General features: G+C 38.7%; 1 protein-coding gene across 1 annotated transcript in view; it reads right to left on the reverse strand.

The window, feature by feature from the left end:
* Window positions 1–22764, reverse strand: part of DISC1 (DISC1 scaffold protein) — a 164608-nt gene that overhangs the window by 12106 nt on the left and 129738 nt on the right. Inside the window, exons 10-11 of the mRNA XM_062490167.1 lie at window positions 9309–9552; window positions 4280–4324 (exon numbers count right to left, since the gene is read on the reverse strand). Coding sequence (XP_062346151.1) covers window positions 4280–4324; window positions 9309–9552 — 289 coding nt within the window. The remainder of the gene's footprint in view (window positions 1–4279; window positions 4325–9308; window positions 9553–22764) is intronic.

Here is a 22764-nt window from a genome sequence, read left to right on the forward strand (position 1 = left end):
GTGCTGCATGTCTACCCTTGACCCTTGCAGAAGTTAATGGCAACTGTCAGCACCTGAAACTCCAGAATGTTAGACCACAACATATCTTAAATAATTACTAGAAACAAAATGCAACCATCCATACTTGTCCTGCTTGAGCAGATGCTTCAGCCATATGCAGGCTAAGTGCACATGCCCTGAGATAAATGAGCTGCATGGCCATGAGGTGACCACAGTGCAGGGGAGGAGCAAACAAAAGAATTTGCTCCTCCTTTGCATCCCAGATTTCCTGCCCCATGTGCATTGACCCGGGCAGCTGTTGTAGATGAGAAAGGCCACTGAGAACAATGAATGTTACTCATGACCAACACCATCAGGGCAAGGCTGCCCAGGAAGCAGCCAGGGACCACCAGAGCCTACTCTGTGACTTGCAGTGCGACCAAGCCTGCTCTGTGACTGTCCTCAGCTGGTGTCTGCATGCATGGCTCTTAGCAGCTGACATGAGATCTGGTGGTTCTGGTTGCATGGTACAGACTGCTCCAGGGCTAAAGGACCCTTGCAAAGAGCAGGTTTTCTTCTGGCTACAAACCAAGATGATTATGTTCTGTTTTACCCTTATATAGCACACAACAATAACTAATAGTTTTCCTATATATCATTATGTTTTATGTGGTTGAAGACTTTGACTTTCAACCAGACTATGACTTCTAAACCTTTTATTTATATTCCTTTCCTTCTTTTCTTCACCATGTTCCTGTCTTCTATAGCAGGAGGTGTCCAGACTAAAGCCATAGTCCTCTGGAGGCTTTGGCATTCTCAGCTAAGCACAGTAATTATTTCTGTCTTACAACTGACATTCCCAGTAATGAGGCTGCAAATGACATTTGCCCTTTCTTCCAACACAATGAAGGTAATGAATCCTCACTATATTTGTAGTCCACTATAAACCTAGATTCTTCTTCTGCAGTATTGTCAACTCAGCTGCTATTTACCATCTGTATACATAAATCCGACTCTTTCTCCCTCAAATGTAATTTGCACCTGTCTTTCAACATATCCCTTCTTATTGATTTCAGACTATTCTTTCAATCTATCAAGACCATTTGGAACTCTAATCCTAATTGAAATTATGTTGACTGGCACATAAACTGCTGGCCTACCTCCTTTTTAAAGGCAAATACAAAGTCTGCCTCTACTGATCCCTTGGGACTTCAAGCTTCCTCTAGGAGTTTTCAAAGGAGCTTGTTAATGGTTTGGAGATTGTTTTTCTTGGCTCCTATGTGCTCAGGAGTAATTTCTTCAGTCTAGCCTGACTTAAGTACATCATTTGCCTTTGGATCTTTTACTGCATTTGTCTCTTGCTATCTTGTAGTGAATAGGAGGAGCACTACACAATTGGATGAAGCTTATAATCTTTAGGAAGACCAAAATCACACTGAATAAGGAAGAAAAAAAATTCTGATCTCATTTATTTCACATTTACCTTTCCTATTAGAAGACACACATGCTTTCTTTCACCTTTCCCTTGCATCCAACATATTCCTGAACTCCCTTGCAATTTCACATGTCTTCTGTTTAATACAGCTTAGTGTGTTCAGGGGTCTTGTTGCTTTACGCTTACACCATGCAGTACCCTCCTAGACTCATTCTTACAAACACCTTTGTCCTTTCCACGTCAAAACTTTTGAGCCACTGAAAAACTGCTGACACAGATACGTAGCGTATCTATGTTTGCACTTTTCGGCACCAAAAGAAGATGGTGCTGTACTATAAACCTGATGTCTTCTGGACAGTACCAAAGAATATCTGCTGATTCCTCCTACAGAGTTTATCCCACAGAAACTCCCCTGTTGCTTCCCTGATTTTGTTTAGATGAGCTTTTCTTCCATGGAGGTAGCTATCTAACTTTTCTCAGAAGAGGGATCAAGGTTGTTTCCCAATTACTTTTGCTCTTATCACCTTCCACTTACAGACCGTTTGCTTGCTCCCTCAGCATGGTTACATACATTTAGGAGACTTCAGCACTACGACACTCTCCACTTTCTCATATACAACAATTTAGGCATAAAGCCTTCCAGCCAGCTGTGACCTACCTCTTTCCCAACATCACACACTCTTCCCACACTCCCTTTGTTTGCACTGACCCCCTTCCCTTCTCCACATGGGAGTGTTAAATGACTCATCAGAATTACAGTCCGACATTGGCAATTCTTCCTTCGTCTATCTTCCATTACAGCTATAGAGGAGTGTCCCTGGAAAAGCATATCTGCAGGGATAGAGCTTTTCACTGCCTTCCAGCACCCTGCTGTGGCCTGAGAGCAGTCTTCCTGTTCTCATCCCTGGCAGACTGAAGATCTTCCCTAATTGCAGCCTTTCTAAAATGAGAGCACACTACTGCACCGGCTCATTTAATTACACTGGGACAATTCCAGCTCCTGCTGTGGGAGGATGAGGCTATTTACTGACTTACCAATAAAAACTCACAGTGGGTCAGGACTTGGAAAAAGAAACAGAAGTACCAAACTGTTTTCCTGTGTCCACACCCTGCTGCGCAAGGAGTCACTATAGATGGGTTTCATTTATAGGTGGTTCCTAGTATTGTTCATTGCCATCTCTGCTCCCAAGTCACTAAAATGCAACAATCTGGAATGACTAACTGGGTGCTCTCCTGCGGCAGCAGGGAGACTGACCTGCATGAATTAGGGGACTAGAACACAAAAAAGTACATTTAGGCAAAACCTTGACATAGAACAGGCTGATGACACTTTTACAGAGCTTTACGGAGAGCTCTCTACAAGTCACCATCAGTCCAGCTGTGGCAGTGTGGTAGCGCCTGGGTTTCTGGCATATTTCCTTTTATTTCTATTGTTGCTTTATATTCTCCATATGCAGTTTTGTCCCCCTCCATCAAAACTTCAAAAGTCTCTCTGCTTCTGAGGACTCTAAGATATTAAGCTCTTCTACAGTGGCAACCCTGTATACAAGTGACCTCTGGTGCCCTCAATATTTTGCCCTGATGGCAGCAGAACTTTTTGCTGCCTTTATCCCATGGGCTTACCTGTCCCTATTTCATGTCATGCATGGACACAAGCAGCAACACAGTTTATCTATAATTCACAGCAAAGTTCACTGATCAGAAAGGCCACTTGCACTTTCTGCAAAGTGCACCTTCATTCTCAAGGCTTCCTGTTTTTATTAATGCTGAACTCACACACAACTAAACAGTCTACCCTAGGTGTGCCCTCATGTCACAGTCTCCTTGAACACAAAGTCAACAATCTGAGCTGGGTACTGCAGTTAGATTATTTTTCCTGGAGCATTCCAGCTGCTCCACATTCTTTGGATTTACCAGTGGGAATCTAAAGAAATGCCTCATCTAAATAGTTATCCTAAATTTTAATGTTTATTTAACATTTGCCTGGTTTGGAGCACTTGTCAGTTGTACTTGACAGGAGGCACGTGTGCTGTTATGGAAGGTGAGCTGGGGGTTACTTTTCCATGTAATTTAACTGCTGGTTGGACACAATGCTTTGATATGAAATTTCCTTACTATGTAAGTTGCAACCCAAGGCATACTGATATAAAAATGGACCAGACTGAAACAGTACAGCTCTTAGAACCAAGGTAATTCTCCTTACACATATATTACCTAAACTCTTAGTTTGAAGGCAGACAGATTTTTGTATGTAAGTAGGTTTTTCTCATAGGCCATGCATCTCATGTTTCTCAATTATCCTGGCTTTCTTAAATACATGGACTCGGTTCTGAGACCTTTTCATTTATGAAAATGGTGCAAAATTACAAAGATCCAGTATTTTCATTTAGATTAAATTCCTATTACCCTGTATTCTGCTGCAGTATGCTTGTATGCTTGTATACTTCAAAAATAAATTCAAAGGTATTTTTAGTGGCACACAAGAAAACAGGCTAAGCACCATGCTTTTGTTCCATTCCTAAGCATCATGAGAATGCTACAGTAGGGCTGGCTAAATATTACTGGTTCTTCTTTTCCCCAGTGTGTTCATCCTGTCGTTGGTATGTGTTAAAAATATTAGCACAGGTTTTAACTATAAACTCCCTGAAATACTCAGCAATTATGCCACTATCTTCAATTAAAGAAAAGGAAAAAAAGGAACGGGCCCACTCTAGTTGTGATTGTGTTGCTTTTCCAAGTGCTCACACACTCTCTAGCAATTTTTAAGCAAAGGTAACACTATAAGAACAAGTGCCATTTATTCTAATTGAGACAAAGAAAAGTCTGTACAATATCACCACTTTATACTGCCAAGGAAACACTTACCTCAGATAAATGACCCTCTGTTCCAAATGAAATGTCTTCTATAACCTGTTAGAGATAAATTATTAGGTATATAGTAGGTACATGCTTTATAAACAGTATTATTTTAATGGAACTTACAAAAACCATATAGCACAATAAAAAGTTGTGTAAGGTGAACAATTGTATCAATTTTCTTCACATGCATGAAAGACTTAAACTGCATTTGTAATGGGGCAGTGGCAGCCACCCAATATTTAAAACCATATTTGAATACATTTTATTAAAGTCTGCTTTGGCTTCTCACTTTAAAACCCACAAGGAATACTGCCCTTAAAACTGAAGGACTATAGGTTGAAACAAAATTTGCTATCAAGCTCTTGCAGATCTGTACACCATTCAAGAGTCTACAGACTTCTTTTTTTTATGGTATGAACCCTGTAAATTATTTTGGGCAGGAGAAATGAGAGACCCAATCAATGTTTCCAATTGGTAACAAATGCTAACTAGAGTCAGTTCTTGCTTCAAAACTTCCTTCATCTGTGAAGTCTGTAAGAAACGAGCCAATGTTTCATTGACTGACTGAGGAGCAAAGAAGTTTGATGTTAGCATTATTGAGAAATCATTAATACTAATCACACAGAACAGTCTTGTTGATAATAAACAGAGATAGGGATACTGTTTTAGTATGCACACACACATATATAGATACACATAATAAAAGTGCAAAATCATTAATCTGCCATAAAATCACAATTGTTACTGGGTACTATTTTCAGCAATTAATCTGAAAAAAAGGTTGAAAGTTCTCCTGCCTGTAATAATAATTCTCTGACAGCATTTTTACTCCTAAATTACATGCAAGCATTAATCTTACTGAGGTGCTACAATCCCTACCTGAAGAGCTGGCATTTTTACCAGCAGAACTCCACCCCAGCTTCAGATGCAGCTGAGGGGCTCTGTGCTGCACAGCTCCACACGTGGCTGCACACTGAGGATCTGAGCACTGTGTACAAGAGCTGCCTCTTGCCACTGACATCATTTTTAGCTTGGATCAATACAAGGAACACACAAACGCTGACTTTCACTAAAGCTTACTGCTGACATTTAAAACTGAGATGAAATAGAAAATTTCCAAATTATTTCCTAAGCTCCACAAATACAGTGTTTAATTAAAGCTCAAATGAATGCACAGTTTACTTAGCTTTCAAAAAGCATTGTAGTTTACACATTACATGTTTGCCTCCTGGACCACAGGCTATCCCAATGCACAGTAATGAGTTAGTCTGCTCACAAAGGCTTGCTTGGTGCTTGCTATCACTAAATTCTGAAAAATGTTGTATCATATTCTATGATAACTTCTTTTTAATAGCAGACACCACATTCACTTTTTTTTTGTGATGGTCCATTTGGTATCACTTAGACCTCACCACCTTTTAAAAATTTAATCACACGAAGGCTTTACAATTATAGAACATTTTCCAAAGACCAGAGTGATCTTCAGCCAACCCCAAAAAACCATCCCAGATAGCCAAACTGAAGTATGTAGAGAAGAGGAAGAGACAGCAGGCCTTATCCTTACCCCAGATCTCTATTCCCTTTCTGATGAAAAAAATGACGAATTAGCTACAAACAATCCTGATGGGAAAACTACCAAAAATGCTGGCTTACAGAAGGTAAAACTACTGAATTTTGGATTTTACCTTGTAACTTTAATCACCTCAATTTTCTTGAAATCTAGTAGGTGTTTCTTTCCTTCATAGTGATTAAGAGGGAGCACTGCACAGCATGCCAGAGAGCAGAAGAAGAAAAAAGGATAGGTCAGGAACTCAAGCCTGCAGGTGCACACATATCCATGTTCATCAGGTTACTCTTAGGGAGGTCCCAGCACACACATATCTCTCAGTTTATTAGTTATCACTGGTGGTTTTGCTGTTTAAAAAAGCTTTTTATAAAAGCATTTGCTTACACATACATTATCAAGAAGCAAAAAAATAAAGATATTATAAGGAGTGGAAGAAGCAGGCATTAATGTCTGAAGAGAAGTGAAATGATACTGTATATTTATATATAGATATGTATCTAACCATGTAGTAATGATCATTATAAGTTCCACCTCAGTTTAAAAGCATGAAACATTTGTGGGATGAAAACTAAAACCCACCTTTAATTCTTCAGAGATTTAGAAAAAATCAAGCCCAAATAGTCAAAAAAAGTCAAACTACAACTGAAATGGTGGGACACCTCTAATTTCATCAACACAGCTACCAGCTGGAAAGTACACACTTACATGAGAATTCAAGAATCTATATCAAATACACTAGACAAGCTGACTTCCACATGTCTGAGGGTAGCAATATTGTCTGCAACTTTGCTCCAGTGTTTTTTTTAATGCTATAGCCTAATGAGTTATCTCCAGTCGAGAGAAGCACATTTTATTTAAGTAACTCAGAGTGGTTTACAGGATGATTTTTGCTGGCCCCACTTTATTTAATTTTCACCAAAACATCATTAATGATGTTTCAACAAGCTGAGATGCCAAAGCATCTGATTTTCATCCCTAGTTATAAAGGAAGTCTGACTTACTGAATTATTTTGGGATGCCAGTCTACCACATAAAAACTGGGGGGAGGGGGGGAGGGGAATCAGCAGCATCCTAAAAACACAGTTATGAAAACTATAAAATACCTGTTGACAGTTAATAAACTTGTGCTCACACGATAGTAAAATAACAAACTTTCAAAGAATTTATACCTTACATATTTTCATACCAGAACATGTCATATTTTATGATTTAGTGAGGATATTTAATTAAAAATGATAAATGGCCCCTCTGCAAAGCAGTATCTGAGGATCTATGAGAAGGGCTCTTTCAACTATTTTGCTTTTCTTATTATTGTTATGTTTCTTGTTTATTTTTTGTTTTTTTTTTTGTTTCTAAGGAAACCTATAGAGTAAGATACAGTTATATGCAAGAAAACTGTTTATAGTACACATCAACAAAACCAATATTCACCTGGCACTAGTGCTTAGCTCTATGTGACAGAATAAATAACTGAAGAGCTTCATTTATAGAATTCCACTGTAAATAAATCAATCTATCATCTGGGGATGAAATGTACTTTCCAAGGCATATATGCACATATGCTATTACCAGCCTTTTGTATATTGTCTTGAAGTAATTAATTCAGTAACCTCTAAGTACAAAGAGCACAACTCTTTGTTTCTGCTTCAGTGGCCAGTGGTTCTCTCTAGAAATTCCTTGATGGGGAACAGAGGTTGTGACACAATTGCACAGCACAGTCATTCCAGACACATGGCAACCACAGCAAGCTACCTCTCTCACAGAGGAACCACAGCCTTGTTAAATAATATGAAATAACGTATTTTGACAAAATACATGCTTTTCTATTAGGTATCCTCACTTGCTGATAAATGGCTATGAAAAGGTCATATAAACAGCTAAACTGAGAGACTAAGCACCACAGCACTATTTTTTTAGCCACAAATATTGAATTATTTTTAAATTAAAAATACACTACCATATAACACAGCATTTAAATGCTTCAGAAGTGGTTTGTTTTTCAAGTCCATTTACAGATCAAGATTGATTTTTTTTTTCTTGCACTTCAACAGGTTCAAAACCAGATGTTAGCACGATTTGTGTCAGGCTTTTCCATTTGTTTTTATATTCTGCCTTGTGATGAACAGATGATGTTAGGGAATAATCTGTTATGGCTCTTCTCTAAAAGTTTAGATACTGCCTGCCACTGCAAATACAGTTTCCTCTTCCACTCAAGATATGGGGAACCATCCCTCAAGTCCCACACATCTCTCCATAACCAGAAGTCACCTCACTTCAGCTTCCCAGCTGTCATTCTTGGATAGCGAGGTTGATTTCCAGGAAAACAATCTGGGCTTGCAGGAGTGAAATAGGTGATAATCCATAGCACACATATAAGGAGTGCAACAGGAACAGTCACAAAATCCCAAACACTCCAGAGCCTCCAAGCAGTTTTGAAAGAGGAGCACAGCTTTCTATAACCAACAGAACTCATATTACTTCAGCAGACTCATAAAAATATAGTAAGGCAGTAATGGGAGAGGAATCAAAGCCAAACTGACCATTTCTAATAAAAATGCTCTCTATGTGAAGCCATTTGCCCTGGGAAAAGACTGCAAGAACTACTGAAGCCCAGTATAAAACCAGAATTTTACTAACAAGAGGAGACTTCACAGTCAGGTATGGGTCTGCTTTCCACTAAGACTCAGTCAGTATAAATGCAAAATTAGGCAACAGACTTCAGAGCAGTGCACAGTTCAATGGCTCTTAACACCAGATGCAATTAAGCATCATTTGAGTTTTTTTCAACTTAATTCCATGGTAATACAACTAACAACTGCTGTTGGAGGGTCTTTTTGTCACAGTGGTGCTGTCGGGTGATGAAGCTTTTTTAATAGCTTGTTTACCTAGGCAGTACAGTTAGAAGACTAGTAGTTAGAGGCTGATTTTTCAAGCAGGGATAGTGTTCCAGATCAAAACATGAAAACTTAAAAGAAATTAGCCAACCCTTCTATGCTTCATTATTTTTTCCTCCTTTTAATAATTGTTGGATGCTGTAAGCCTATTAGATCAGAAGCTTTTGACCATTTCACTAAGGAAGGAAATCTAATTCCCTCTTCATGTCAGCTAACAATGATCCAGGCTAACAAGTCAGCAGAACCAACTCAGAATGAAACTCATCAGGGAGATGAGGAACAACTGATAATTTTGGTTAAATACTTAATAGTTTTTCTTTTAAATCCTGATGTACATTCTATATTTATTGCCTGAATAATTTCTGCATTTTAAAAAGACTGATGGTAAAAGGAAAAAGGGTTGAGGGACTTCTGAGAAACTAATGAGCTATTTTACTGATGTCCCAGATTGGAAGCCAGATGTTAAGTTCATACTTAACCTGCCCTGCTGACCCATCACAAAGATTCAACTCCTCCTCTCAGAAAGAAAACCAGCAGTATCCCTTGAAATGCAGCTGCAGACTATTTCAGATACCTCTTTCAGCTCTCTGTGTCTGGGGCAGGAAACAGCACCCCATTCTGTGCCCTTTAGAAAGTGACCTTCTTTGCTTTTTTCACAATCAGGTGGGGCATCAGCAGTCATCTCCATCTCATCCATTTGGTTCTCTTCTTCCTCAAAAACACAGCAACTGGTTTCTTTCAGCTGAAACCCTCGGATCAACAGCTGACAGGCCTCCAAGTCAGCTTCCCACACTCTTTGGAGCAGCTGGCTCCCGCAGCTGAAATAAAAGCCAAAAGAAAATAAAACTGCAGTTCAGGGAGAATAGTTGCTATTTCAAGTAACACTTGGAGTAACTGCTTATTATAGACAGAAAAATAAAAGCAACCAAAAAAATTAACGGTACCTCAAATACTCCCACAGAGATAACATTGCTATATCAAACTGAAAAGCAGAAGAATGATTGCCCTATTACAAAGGGCAATAGATAGAAAAACCTCCTTGGGTTAAGATGTTGCTTCCAACTGTACAGCAAACACTGGCTACATGAGATTTCCTTCAGTTCAGACACAGGTTCAGGGGTCTTGCCATCACAACCAGAGTTCCTTCACAATATCAGACACACAGGCCTGTCATCCTGCAGCCGTGTGGCTTTCCTGAATTTAACGTAGAAGATCATGTGTGAACAATCACACTACTTACTGCATTAAATCAGATCAAATTTTTGGAAAACAGGTACACTAAATTTATTAGACTAAAATGTGCTTACTTCAGCACTGGTGAATCGGATTAGACTAAACCACAACAGTCTCCTTTTTTCGGTCTTATACTTTTGAGTGTTGTCATTATCTCTTACTAACGTGCTTTAGTTTCCTACTACTTTGTTATGCCACTAAAACAAAATCAGAATTCAAAACAGAAAACTTCTATAAACTTCTCATCTTAATCATCTCTCAAACATGCACACTACAAATAATGCTCCTGGGATCCATCCAAAAGTTATTTTTACCTGAAATAAATAGGAATTCTAAGTGTAGATCGATTTTGAGAATTGAATACTAACATCACATTGTTTCTAAGTGATATGGTCACATTTCCATTTAATACATGTTGTCTCTAAGGAACCAAATTAGTAGATTGCTTGCTAAAATATAGTAGATCAGTGGCAGAGCCTGGGATGGGACTGAGGAGCAACTATTCCCATGGCAATACACACTTACAGACAGATTTCAATGCTAGTATCAGCAGTATTTTTTTCACTGTTCTTTTTCAAATTATATCATTTACTATGTAATTCTGAGAAATTATAAGTGACATAAAAGAAGAAAAGTAACAATTAGATTTTAACTTTTCTGACTAAATTAAATATCAGCTTTTCTTTTATCCCAAACTAACGAAAAAGGAGGTGCACTTCTCACAGTGAGTTCATTAATCTAACGCAATGATGTTTCTAACTCCACAAATTCTATAAGATGCCAAACTGTAAAAATCACAGCAATATACTGAGACTGAGAGCAAAATCAGGCTTCAGAAGCTGAGCCATTTGATCTGTGCTTAAGAGTCAGTATATACGTTTATTGAAGGCATTATGCAGCATGGGGTCCACAAATTGGTCTCCCCCAAGGAGTTCAAAGTATCACTAATTAGAAAGGGAAAAATGCTTCACTGGATTACATGTCTGTCTTCCATCCAGGTAGCATTTCACTTACCAAGCCAGAAAAATAAAATAACCCCCACTGTTTCTCTACTTGTCAATCACATTATCATAGTTACACAGTCAAAACATTTTCCTGCAGACACACATAAGCCCATTTTCTTGCTTTTTGAAAATGTTTGTTTGCATCTGTATATGGCTTATTATCAAAGGCTTAAAAAAAACACTTTAGGGAGCGAAATCAGTATTTCCAAAGGATAACTTGTTATTTAATTTAAGGAAGAGCTTTATTGACAAAATTAGGGCAGAGATGGTGATGCATGCAGGATTTCACAGTGGGGAAGATGAACAGCATGTACAAGAGGTACAGCATAACGGTGCCTGGGCTGCTGCTATTTGGCCATGACTCAACACATTGGTCAGTGTGCTTTTATCTAAGTTTTAAATGCATTTTAGAATGCAGCAGTTACTGAATCTACTGCTAACAGATAGCTTTTATTTGAAGACCAGCATTGTTTTATAATGGTATCTGTAAAGCTCTGATACATCTTGAACTAAGATGCAAAGATGTTATGCTGAACTTTCCAACCAAAATCAGTGCATGCATGTACACATGGACACACTGAACAGGTCTAAGCCCAACAGATCAAGGCTCCACCTTTTAGTCTCTGTGTTGGAATTCAGTGCCTTGAAGCATTTTTCAAACACATTTGGAATGAAAATTACTTTAAAGCTACAAGTAATTAACACAGAGACATATTTTAAATTATTATTAAAAATTATATTGTCCCCAGCATGAAAAAAAAATAGTTTTTACATCAAGTGTTAAAAACTAAACTAAATTGAATTTCAGAGTTTGGTTTATTAATTTACAACCTATACTAAAAGTGCATTTGCAGTCTCCATGAAGTCTCCATGGGTGGCTGTACTGAACACAGTGAGATTTTTCAGGTATGAAACATTTCAAAATGATGGATCGAGTCTGGATGAGAATTTACATTATTCCTATACTTATAAATATTTCATGATGCATCAACACCTCTAGGTGTCATATGCCTGCCTGTATATTACTATCAAAGTGGCATATGTGCCAAGTTCAATGAAGGTGTCTGGAACAATCTGCTGGAATCCACAACAAGTCACAATCCATCAACCATTTACATAGACCCAGCGACACAAAGCATACCTTAATCACCTACTGATTCTGAACTGCCAAGAGTCAGAGTGCCAGGCTTTGTACAAACACCAAACACATTACAATGATGGCCTTTTTCTCAAAGCAACTTTTCTTCTTCAAACAATCAGCAAGAGCTAGAAAACACATGAGGATGCTCAAAGAAACACAGTGGAATGGACATGGCATGTTAGTTTCAGTACAACAGTTCAATTAGTTACACGAATAACTGATTAATCGAAGTGGGGCCACAAACACCGAGGCATCACAGTGAATGAGCATTTTAAGGATTTGTGGAAGGGCAATGAAACATGTCATTAGATACCCAAGATCTCTACCCCTTCCCAAAGGAATCATGTAAGAAAATCAAGAGATGATAGCATATGAATACAATGGGCAAGTGATTGACACCATGTGGTTTAACATCTACAGAGAAAAGCCAGTCTTTTAATATATATTAAAAAAAAAGAGTAGGGAGTTAAAGACTGAGCAGCCCTGACACTAGAAGCTAGTAGTTAATCTTGATGAGACAGAACAGAAGGAGCCAATGGAGAAAAACAAAGTGAAATGGAAAGACAGAAGTGCTCATTTTGAATGAATGACAGTAGGGCAAGACTACTTTTGTCAAGTCACGGCCAGGGAAATTGATGGTGAAGTAAGTGAGATGCAAGACTCTACATGAGTAATTTTTTAGCTGTATGGACAGCTGGGACAGGTTTTACCTCAAGGGTACCCTGCAGGAAAAATCTACGTGAGCAGGCCTAAGCTGACTTGAAGAATGGCTGAGACATCAACAGCAACACAAAAGGACACAGCAGACAGAATTCTGCATTAGGTCAAGTTGATGATGATGAAGGAGCTGTCAGCAAAAAGGGCTGTTCATGGACAGGAAGAAATGGATGTGGAACAGAGAGGCTTATCCTTGAGTTCTCTTCATAAAGTGGCAATTGACACTAATTGCAGTTGCCTTTACTAAAGCTCAAGTAGTTTTATAGGAAACATGACCAGGGTAAAAGGAAACTAGAGGATATCTTCCCTCTACTTGTGACGTTGGGTGAAATTCATGCCAAGAGACATAACCAGCAAGGCTTCTCTCTCTTTTGAGCTCCCAAGAACATTGCTCCTCTGCCTTTTGACAAGATTCTGGGAGGCTTCTATGGGGGCTCTCTATGGCTCTCAGCACAATATTATTTTAAAGCTATTTATAGTGCTAACTGGAACTACGAGAACATGACTTTTCTTTATTGAGGGCTCTGCATACAGACAAAAGGCACATTCAGTTCCTGAACACTGTAGCCTAAATGAAAACATGCCTGTGTAAAAATAGTCAGATGATTTTATATTAAACTCTATTAAAAAAAAAAAACAACAAAAAAAACCCACAAAAAAACCACTACACAACAAAAGCAAACCAAGACAAAGTTCTGCAAAACCTCTTCTAAGTCTTATCAGCTACAGTTTTCAGGTGAGTGAATTGCTAAAAGTGGTTTATAACCAAATCCCTGTAAGAACTCTCACACAGAAAGACATGAGAGTGAGACTGAAGCTAAAAGGTTACACAGTAAAGGTTATACAGTAAGACAACTATTCAGAAACAGCATAATCAAAAGGTAATTCCTTAAGATCTCCCTTGGGAGGGGAGGTCAACCAAAACTAAGAAGAGATATTCTAGGTTACTTCCTTTTAATAGGTGAGGCACATTAAGGTACAGATTCAGGAAACCATGTACTTATGTTCTCCCAGTACCTGGAGCATATTTTAACTCTGCATTTACTGGCCCTAAAAATTTTCTCTGAGGAAAAAAAAAAAAAACAAACAAAATGCAACAAAAATAGTCTGGCAGAAACAACAGGGATTTTCATTATGACAATTAAAATGACTGGAAAGTTTTGAGGCCTGCATAAAATGGAAATGTGAATCAAAAGACTTGGTTCAATATCCTCATTCTTTATTGAACTATTGCACAAACTAGGGAAAGTTTTTCTATATTTTGGTCACTTGCTTCTATTTATATTTTGCTCCATAGGGGAGGAATGAGCTATGACTTTGTTTCCTTTTCTATAGGCAAGCAAAATAAAGTATCTTCTAATGATACTGAGAGGATAAGAGGCAACGGTATTGCTTCACTTCTAGCAGAGCCTCACCTTTTTATTTGATTAATCATATTAATTCACAGTCATGCATTAATAACTCTTCTTATATTTAACATGTATTTACTGCTTCAAAAATATGCTTTGCTTCTCTTTTTCATTATAAAATAAGAAAAAAAAGTGACCAGCCTGATCAGCTCTTGTTCTTTAACCTTGGCTGTTATATTTTAAGACGCCAACAGCCAACCTGTGGAGCAAACTAAGGACTACAAAGTGCCAGTCAGTGACTCACATGAGGCTCCAGGGGGAAGGAGGCACATAATCCAGTTTTTCGCACTTGACTGGTGTGCAACAGCGGACTGATAAGGGAGAAAGTACAAAGAAGGAGAAAGTACAAAGAAGATGTGGAACATCTCCCCAAACATCAAAACTTTCGTTTCCCCTTGGCCTGCACACTAAAAGTCATCTTCCCTAAATATCCGAAATCAAAACCATTTTTTCCCCTGCTTCTTGCAAGTCTCCCTAATCCTATAAATGCCTTCAATATAACCTCAATTTCACAATTCAATTCCTTGCATTGTGTCTCTCTTCTCCATTCTCCTCAGGAGCTAAAAATCTCATGAAATGACTTCATGTGGCTCCACTCATGTGGTTGTCTCCCAGTGTGGGAAACATCCTTTCTATTTTCCTATTTTAAAGCTCACTGATAGCACTTGTTTGCTCCTCTGCACTATGGTCACATTTCTCCATGTGAAAACAAGACTCACTCTCAGAAGGAGACTCCACACATTCCCTTGTCAGATAACATCCTTCTCTACCTTGGAAACTAGCAAACTAGACTAAAACTCCCAGGTAAAGTCTGAAGCTGGTAGTACTTTTCCCTGGCACAAGCAACAGAAACTTGCTTCTTTGACCTTGCCCTATACTTTATAAAAAATACAATAATATCTACAAAATAGCAATTAGCTTTCCCTCTTTAAATGTGATGTTTCACCCACTAGAGAATATTCTGGACCAGAACCACAGAAGCCCAAGACAGCAATCCTCACAATCCCCATCTAACTTTTAGACTCCTACATATTCAACACCTGAAAAATTTGCTCCAGACTGACTTTTCTAATATCTACACTTTATAGCCATGGTCAAGTTCTCTGCACATCAGTCCTATTCCAAAGGCATCCAGTGCACACAGACAGGACATGACAGTGCAGCACAGAGGTGTGGACATCGCTTTCATGCAGCTGCAAGAATGGGTGTTGGCAGTGGCTCTGCTTTCTACAGCATCCCAGGAGCCAGGCAAATATGCAGGAAGGGGCAGATTTGGGGGGAAAAAAAAAAAGGGGGGGGGGAAGTGCTCCAAACCAGCCCTGGCTATGGCACTCATGTCTCCTCAGGACACAGTAAATCTGGAGGTGCAGTAGAAAGAGTACTTGGAGCCAGATACCCTGTGTCCTTGTTGAGTGACCTAACCTCTACAATACTGCTGTGGAACATGCACCACAGTCTTAAATGGTGTTGGGATTGGGAGCTCTCACTTCTTGATTTGGTAAGCAAAAAGAAGAGGAACAGTCCAACTGCCTCCTTGTTCGAAAATTTCAGATGAGTCCTAGTGGAAAACCCCAAATACATTCAGACACCTTCTCATCTGAAATATTTAACACTCTAGACCCCCTATGCCCAGTATAAGAAACACTTAGAGAATGGAACTGAAAGGTTGGCAGGAAAAATGCCATGCTGGAAGGCAACCCTCAAACACTGCACAGCCTCCTTCAGACAGCTGCTGCCTGCTGCATGCTCCTTGCTTCTCTCACATCTCTGCTTGCCCATATTTGAACTTTCATTCCAGGAACACTGAATTTCTGTGGGTCTTGGAGCAGGGACAATCTTTATAGGTCTTCATACCTGCTTCAGTTAAAAACTTAACTTTGTTCTTCACAGCCTCTATTTTCTCCCTCTCTCTGTTCTGTTAACTAAAAGGTAATGCTGCCATTCTGTTACTTGGGGTAGCTCCAGGTAGTGCCTTTACACAAAGACATTTTATATGTATTCATAATGAGGCCACACCACCAATTCTATAAATTGCATAATTAAGAAAAAAGGGTATATTATGATGGATTATGAGATTTCTAAGGAATTTTCTCAGACCCTGCAAAAGATATAAACTTGAACTGCCTTCATATTTCTTTAAAAATTCCTTTCCATGCAGAATTTTTCATAGAAAGAAGCTAATAACAAATAAGAAATATTCATGTAAAAATATATGGCCCCTCACAGTGATCTCAGTAAACAGCAAACAAAAAAAACCAAACAGAATAAATAAATATCTGCCAATGTTTTCTACCAAATGTGTTTTAAAAATTTAAACTTATCAACTACACTCACTATCCACAATTGTTTTCACTTAGTAAAACTACTGTATCCAGCATACTGACATATTAGTACTGAAATCTAAAATCAGTCTGTTAAGAATTAACATTTCTTTTTTTAAAAAAAGCCACCCTGATATGGCAACTTAAGGACAGAACTACCACCTTGTATTTTATGTGAAATGTACGTATTATATGTCTGTTTTTCTTTCCTGAAAGACCTGTTAAAAATCAATATATCTAGTGTTTAAAACCAACAATAGACATTTGATTAGTGTTATTAAAAAACAAGATACCACACAATATCAAACAAAACCTTTGTCAACTTGTCTTCAATCCTCCAGCCATTTATTTTACCTGGTGCAGAACTTTAATCATGGGCTGTCATCTTTTTACCAATATTCAATGTCACTGTGTTATACTTAAATTATCTCCACTGGAAACACAAAATTACAGACTGCTGCAGCTGATGGTTTTCACTTTGATTCATAACACAGAGTGGATGCAGAAATGGGACCAACACACTGAATGCAGGAAATTCAGTAATTTACAAGGGAAGAAGGAAGGCATCTTGTTGAGAGCATTCATAATTCACTTTGCAGTTTATAATTTACTTTGCAGTTTATTTTTACTGTATTACCCAATCTATAATGTAAAAATTTACTACCTGCTTTGAGGGGTATTTATTTCTCTCTAAAAAAAAGAAATGGTCCTCTGCCCTTACCTCCACTGAAACACATATTACAAATAATCTATTCCAAGACTAAAAAACTTAACTTTGATAGATGAGGAGAAAGCTACCAGGGAATTCTTCTTATTCAGCAGTTCACATAAAGCCAGCTTCTCAACCCTAGTCTATCATTCACCTTGTTCATAATCTGATAAAACACCTTCGAGTTTGGTACTAACTGATAATTCAGTCTGTATCCTGCCTGCCTTTGGCTCCTGCAATAACAGCAAAGCCACACAATGTCATTAATTTTGCCTGGATAGGAATTGCTGGAATGAGATATTTTTTCTGCACTATTTAATATTTGATCCAAAATTAGATTTAAAGGAGAGGCATGAATTAAGCCCCAATTTTTAAAAACATGCATTTCAGTATCTACATATCCATCTAAGCTCTCTTCAGCTCAGCTGCTACACAGGCCTCAATACCTTCTTGAGCTTGAACCCCACAAAGCACCCAACTTTGAGTTACCTCCTCTAAAACAGAAGTCATTCTGTGCGCTTTCAAAGTCACAACCAGTTCTAATCCAAGAGAATACATTTCTTTCTAAAAGTATGCCACAGGAAGAAAGCACAGCATTTCCATTGAGACCACATTCTCAGCTGCCACAAATCCACACTGCTGCAAAAGCAGCAATGGCTATTTATACCAAGAGAAGAATGCATTCTTATTTCAAAGCAATTAAAATAATGAGCCTGATCTCTTACTGCTTATTACATTCTCTGACCACAGTGCTAAGAAGCACGTAGAAGGAATTCACAGTTCTCCTATCATTTTTATTAACCTCTGTTCTCTGATATAAAACAGTTTAAAATATATTTCTCTCTCTGAAAGCATGAGAGATTCAGACTTTCAGCGTCAAGGGAATTTGGGGATGTGAATCATTCTGTGTACCACTGACCAAACAGGAATTAAGCATACATAATGATCAAAAAACAGAGCAAAGAAATAACCTTTAAGAAGAGGTGCAACTGGGAGAGATGATACATTGTCAACATGTAGTAATGTACCTTGAAATTCAGCTTTTGTAACCAGGAAGACACACCTGGAAAAACGAGAGTGTTGGCCAAATACCCATGTCAATAGCCACGTGCTTACGGAGTTCCTCTGAAACACCCAAGGGCACCATATGACCTGCTGCAGTTACAGAGTCATACAGGTTCAGGAGCCAAGTCCTGTTCTGGATCAAAAAGAGCAAGAGAGAAAGGGCAAGGTCTACAGATCCTCCCTGGCTGGACCCTGCTAGCTATAAAAACCCTGCACTGCTGCTGACAGAAAACTTAAAATTGATGGGCTATGTGTTGTCTCCCCAGACTAGCACAGTACACTCCCAATAGCAAGTACATTAATTAATGAAAACTTCCAAATGCTAGTAGGAAAGACTGTCCCAGCTGCATGCAAAATAGAGTTATCTTACGTCTTCATACTCGTGCTATGCAGATGACAATACTTTATTTTCTGCTTGTTTAATTAGCACTGTTTCTATGTAACTGGCCAGCCAGGGCTTTATGCAGAGTACCATCCAAAGATAGAACAGGAGGATTTAGCAGCACTGCTGGACAGCAGGCAGATGATGTCAAGCATCCATCCTCATCTTCCTTGACTGCTCTATACCCATTACTAGTGTTGGTAGTAATCCCACCCAAGAGAGATGACAAAGCCTCTGTGACTGCACAAACTGGTTTCAGATCTTGTGTTCAGGGATGCATTGGAAAATAGCAGCAGTAGGAAAATACACGTCCACCTCCCAACACTTTCCTTGCCAAGTTCAGAAGGGAGCAGCTGTTTTTCACCACATGTATTCACATGAAGGCACTAAGAGCACCTGGTAAGAGAGCAAAAGCTTAATGCCATGACCCCAGAAGTGACAAACAGCTCTGCTATCCCTCCCATCCCTCACAGTCATATCTTCACAGCTAAGATGGGTTGAGGTTTGCATGAAATCAGCTCACAGAGAAAACAACAGCAGGGCAGAGCTGGGCAAGGCACAGGTGATGCTGAAGGGCAAGGAGAAGCACTTTGAAGAGTTTACAGCTATTTTCCTCAGTAAGACTGGGAAAAGTCCCATAAAATTACTGGAAACAGTCTTCTTTGTAAAGGGATATTTTTCATCAATTTCTCAAACTCGGGCCCTAGTTTTCAGACTGCCTCTCATCTAACACTACTATATTCTACTGTATGTTTTCCTTGTTATTTGAAGGGAATGATGAAACCACTTTCCTTTATGTTGAGAGAGTGTCCAAATTTAACTCCTCAGCAGCAAGAGCACACTGCAAATACATCCTCATATTGTTTATCTTGGATCTTATTTTCAAACTCCCTCTGAAAATTCCAGGATGAAGTCAGTGGCTGAACAATCCTTGTGAAGCAGAGTGGAGCTGTTATAAAAAAAATATTATGTCATAGCCAAAGCATTTTTGCATAGGAAATGGAGAACTATTAAAAACAAAGCACTAAAGCTCATTGTATCAATCTTCCATTCATTAATGCAAACATACATTAGGACCAATATCTTCAAGAGAAATTGTATGGGCTTCCAGGTCAAAAAGCCAAGAACCTACTGTCAGGGAAGAAGAAGGATGTATGACTGCTGTCAGTCCTGGTAGACATTCACCACTCATAAAATAGGATCCTCTCCACACTAACAAGTGCCACTAATTAACAAACAAAAAAATTAATATGAATTTTAAACTCTTAATAAAATTCATAGAATTCAAGCAAGAACAGCACAAGAGATCAGGGAAAACATAAGAAAAAAATCTACTTTTGCTCCAAAACAGGGAGCAAATCTCAGCACACCAAAGCAGCAAAGTGATGCAGAATTACTTAAAGAGACAAGCGTTTGCAGCAGAGAGGACTACTGTGTTTTAGCTGAGGTAATTTTCTTCACAGTGGCTGGTATGGGGCTGTGTTTTGGATTTGTGAAGATCACAGGGTTGATAATACTGAGATGGTTTTGTTACTGCTGAGCAGACCTTGCACAGAGACAAGGTCTCTTCTGCTTTTGGTACTGCTACACTGGCAAGGAAGTTAGGGGTGCAGGGAAGGTGGGATAAGTGACCCAGGTTGACAAAAGGGATATTCCAGACCATATCACATCATGCTGTATATATAAGTGGGGGAAGGAGGAGGAAGTGGGGCATGTTTGGATTGATGGCATTTCTCTTCCCAAGCAACTGCTCTGGGTCATGGGGCCCTGCTCTCCTGAGAACGGCTGAACACCTGCCTGCCCATGGGAAATGGTGAATTAATTCCTTGTTTTGCTTTGCTTGTGGGTGTGGCTTTTACTTTCCCCATTAAACTGTCTTTATCTCAACCCATGAGATCTCTGACTTTTACCTTTCCTGTTCTCTCCCTGATCCTGCTGCTGGGGGAGTGAACATGGGCCATGGCTGCAGGCTGGGGTTACACTATGAGAATGCAACACTAATGAATTTCAGCAAAGCCTTGAACTATAGCTTTGCAGGTATCACTGACCAGCACAAGAACCATGCAGCATAAGAAAAAGGCATACAGAATAAAATCAAATCCTAACAAAATACACAGTTACTAACCAGCTAGAGAGGCTGTGAACTTTCATCACATTTCCTTCTCAAGCAAGGGCAATACCTTCTTTTTAGAAGGGGAGATACCTCTCCCTCTGACAGTTTTTGCTATGCTAAGAATAAAATGAATGGAAGACAGAGCCTAGAGGAAAGAAGGGCAAGATTTTCCATGAATAAGCAGTAAAAACCCCTGTCACCTCATCTTTGACAATGCTGCACACTAACTACTGATGCTAATTCAGTAACTTGGAAAAAGCCCTGGACAAAACCTGAATTAATATGGACAGGGAGTTAGTAAAGACTGTTCAGCCACATGCTTTGCTTTTTCCAAAGCTCTGAGGCACTGGAAACTGGCCTTAAATCTGACCTTTTCTTTTTTTTTTCTTTTTTCCTAAAAAGATCTAGTTTCAATGCTGAGAATAGCTACAAAGAACAGAGCTTTCTGCTACTTCTTATCAAACAGTATGGTCATATGCCACAGCTTCCCCACTTCCCGATTAAAAATCAGTCTTTGTTACCCAGCATCTCTGAACAGGCAAAATACGAAAAAAGACAGTAACGATTCCTGAGTTCCTAATTTTGTGTTATGTCCCTTTCCCCCAGAATACTGTGCAGCCCTAAAGCCTACCTATCTCAAAAATCTGCAAAAATCTCCCTCCACACCTTAAACCAGCAGATGGTTCCTTAGGATATAAAACAACATCCTCTTCCCCTTGTAGCAAAAAACTAAATTTATCACTGCAAATTCAGAAGATTCCTGCCACTGCCACAAAAGGCATGGTGGGTTCCATCAATGCATATTTTATTCCGACCCAGCTAGTCTAGGCTAATCCACTTCTGGGAAGCAACACCATCAAATTTCTTCTGACATTTAAATTTACTAAGAGGTTCCAAGATACTATAATTTGTCAGGAAACTGCAAACATTTTCAAATATATTGCAAGTGATTGTGAAGACAGTAAAGCTATTTGGTGAGAACCTGTGCTGTTGTCATGCAGAATAAGACAGCTTGAAAAGTAATCTAATGTGTTTTAAAGGTGAGAACAGGATTTCTGTGAAGAAAGTGCTTTATTATATTTCTGCTATCCAACTTCCCCCTACCTCATGATAAACAAAAGAGACAGGCAAAAATAGGTGTCCTAAGGGATGAAGTTGAAGGGAAATAAAACAAAGGTAAGAATAAAATACACAAAGTGGAAATGAGACAAGTCCAAGGAAGGAAGACAGAGGAGCCACAATAAAGGAAGGAGAAGAATCAGAAAACCTCCTTTCCAAGATTGCTATCCAGACAGAGCAATTAAAGAACAGCAAAACAGAAAGCACACAACATTTAAAGCAGAGGGGATATAGAACAGGAAAGAATACTTAATTTTTTCTTCTTTGTTAATTGGATTCACCACTGTGAAACTTTCCTAAACTATTAAATAAAGAGGATGTATCTCACGAATAAGACTGGGCCAATATAACAACCAAATATTCACCTGTAAATTATTAACTAACACACTTAGCAATCTGCTTTTCATTATTCACAGCTCCTTTTATTTGTGAGCATTTTGGGCAAGTAAACTTCCCTCAATAAAATAATACTAAGAAATCAGTGGGAACTTGCCAAATTTCCCTTTCCCTATAGAAGCACCTTTAAAATGCTACTTTTATTCACAAGTTCCTATGTTCTTGTTACCAGTTACATGGATGAAAGTCATAATCCTTCAATTTGTGGTGTCATAACATTTCTACAGCATAGTAAGTAGTATGACAAGAGCTGCTGTTTTCAGGCTGGAAAAGAATATCAGGAAAACATGAGAATTTAAGAAACAATAGTCCTGCTTTCATGACAGCCTCTCTCATCTAGACAGAAAAATAAGGTAACTGAAACAAACCAGCTGTTTTGTTCACAACAAGGAGAACGGATTGTCCAACGTGTTTGATTGTC

This window comes from Cinclus cinclus, chromosome 3 (genome assembly GCF_963662255.1).
Source record: "Cinclus cinclus chromosome 3, bCinCin1.1, whole genome shotgun sequence".
In the NCBI taxonomy this organism is placed as follows: Eukaryota; Metazoa; Chordata; class Aves; order Passeriformes; family Cinclidae; genus Cinclus; species Cinclus cinclus.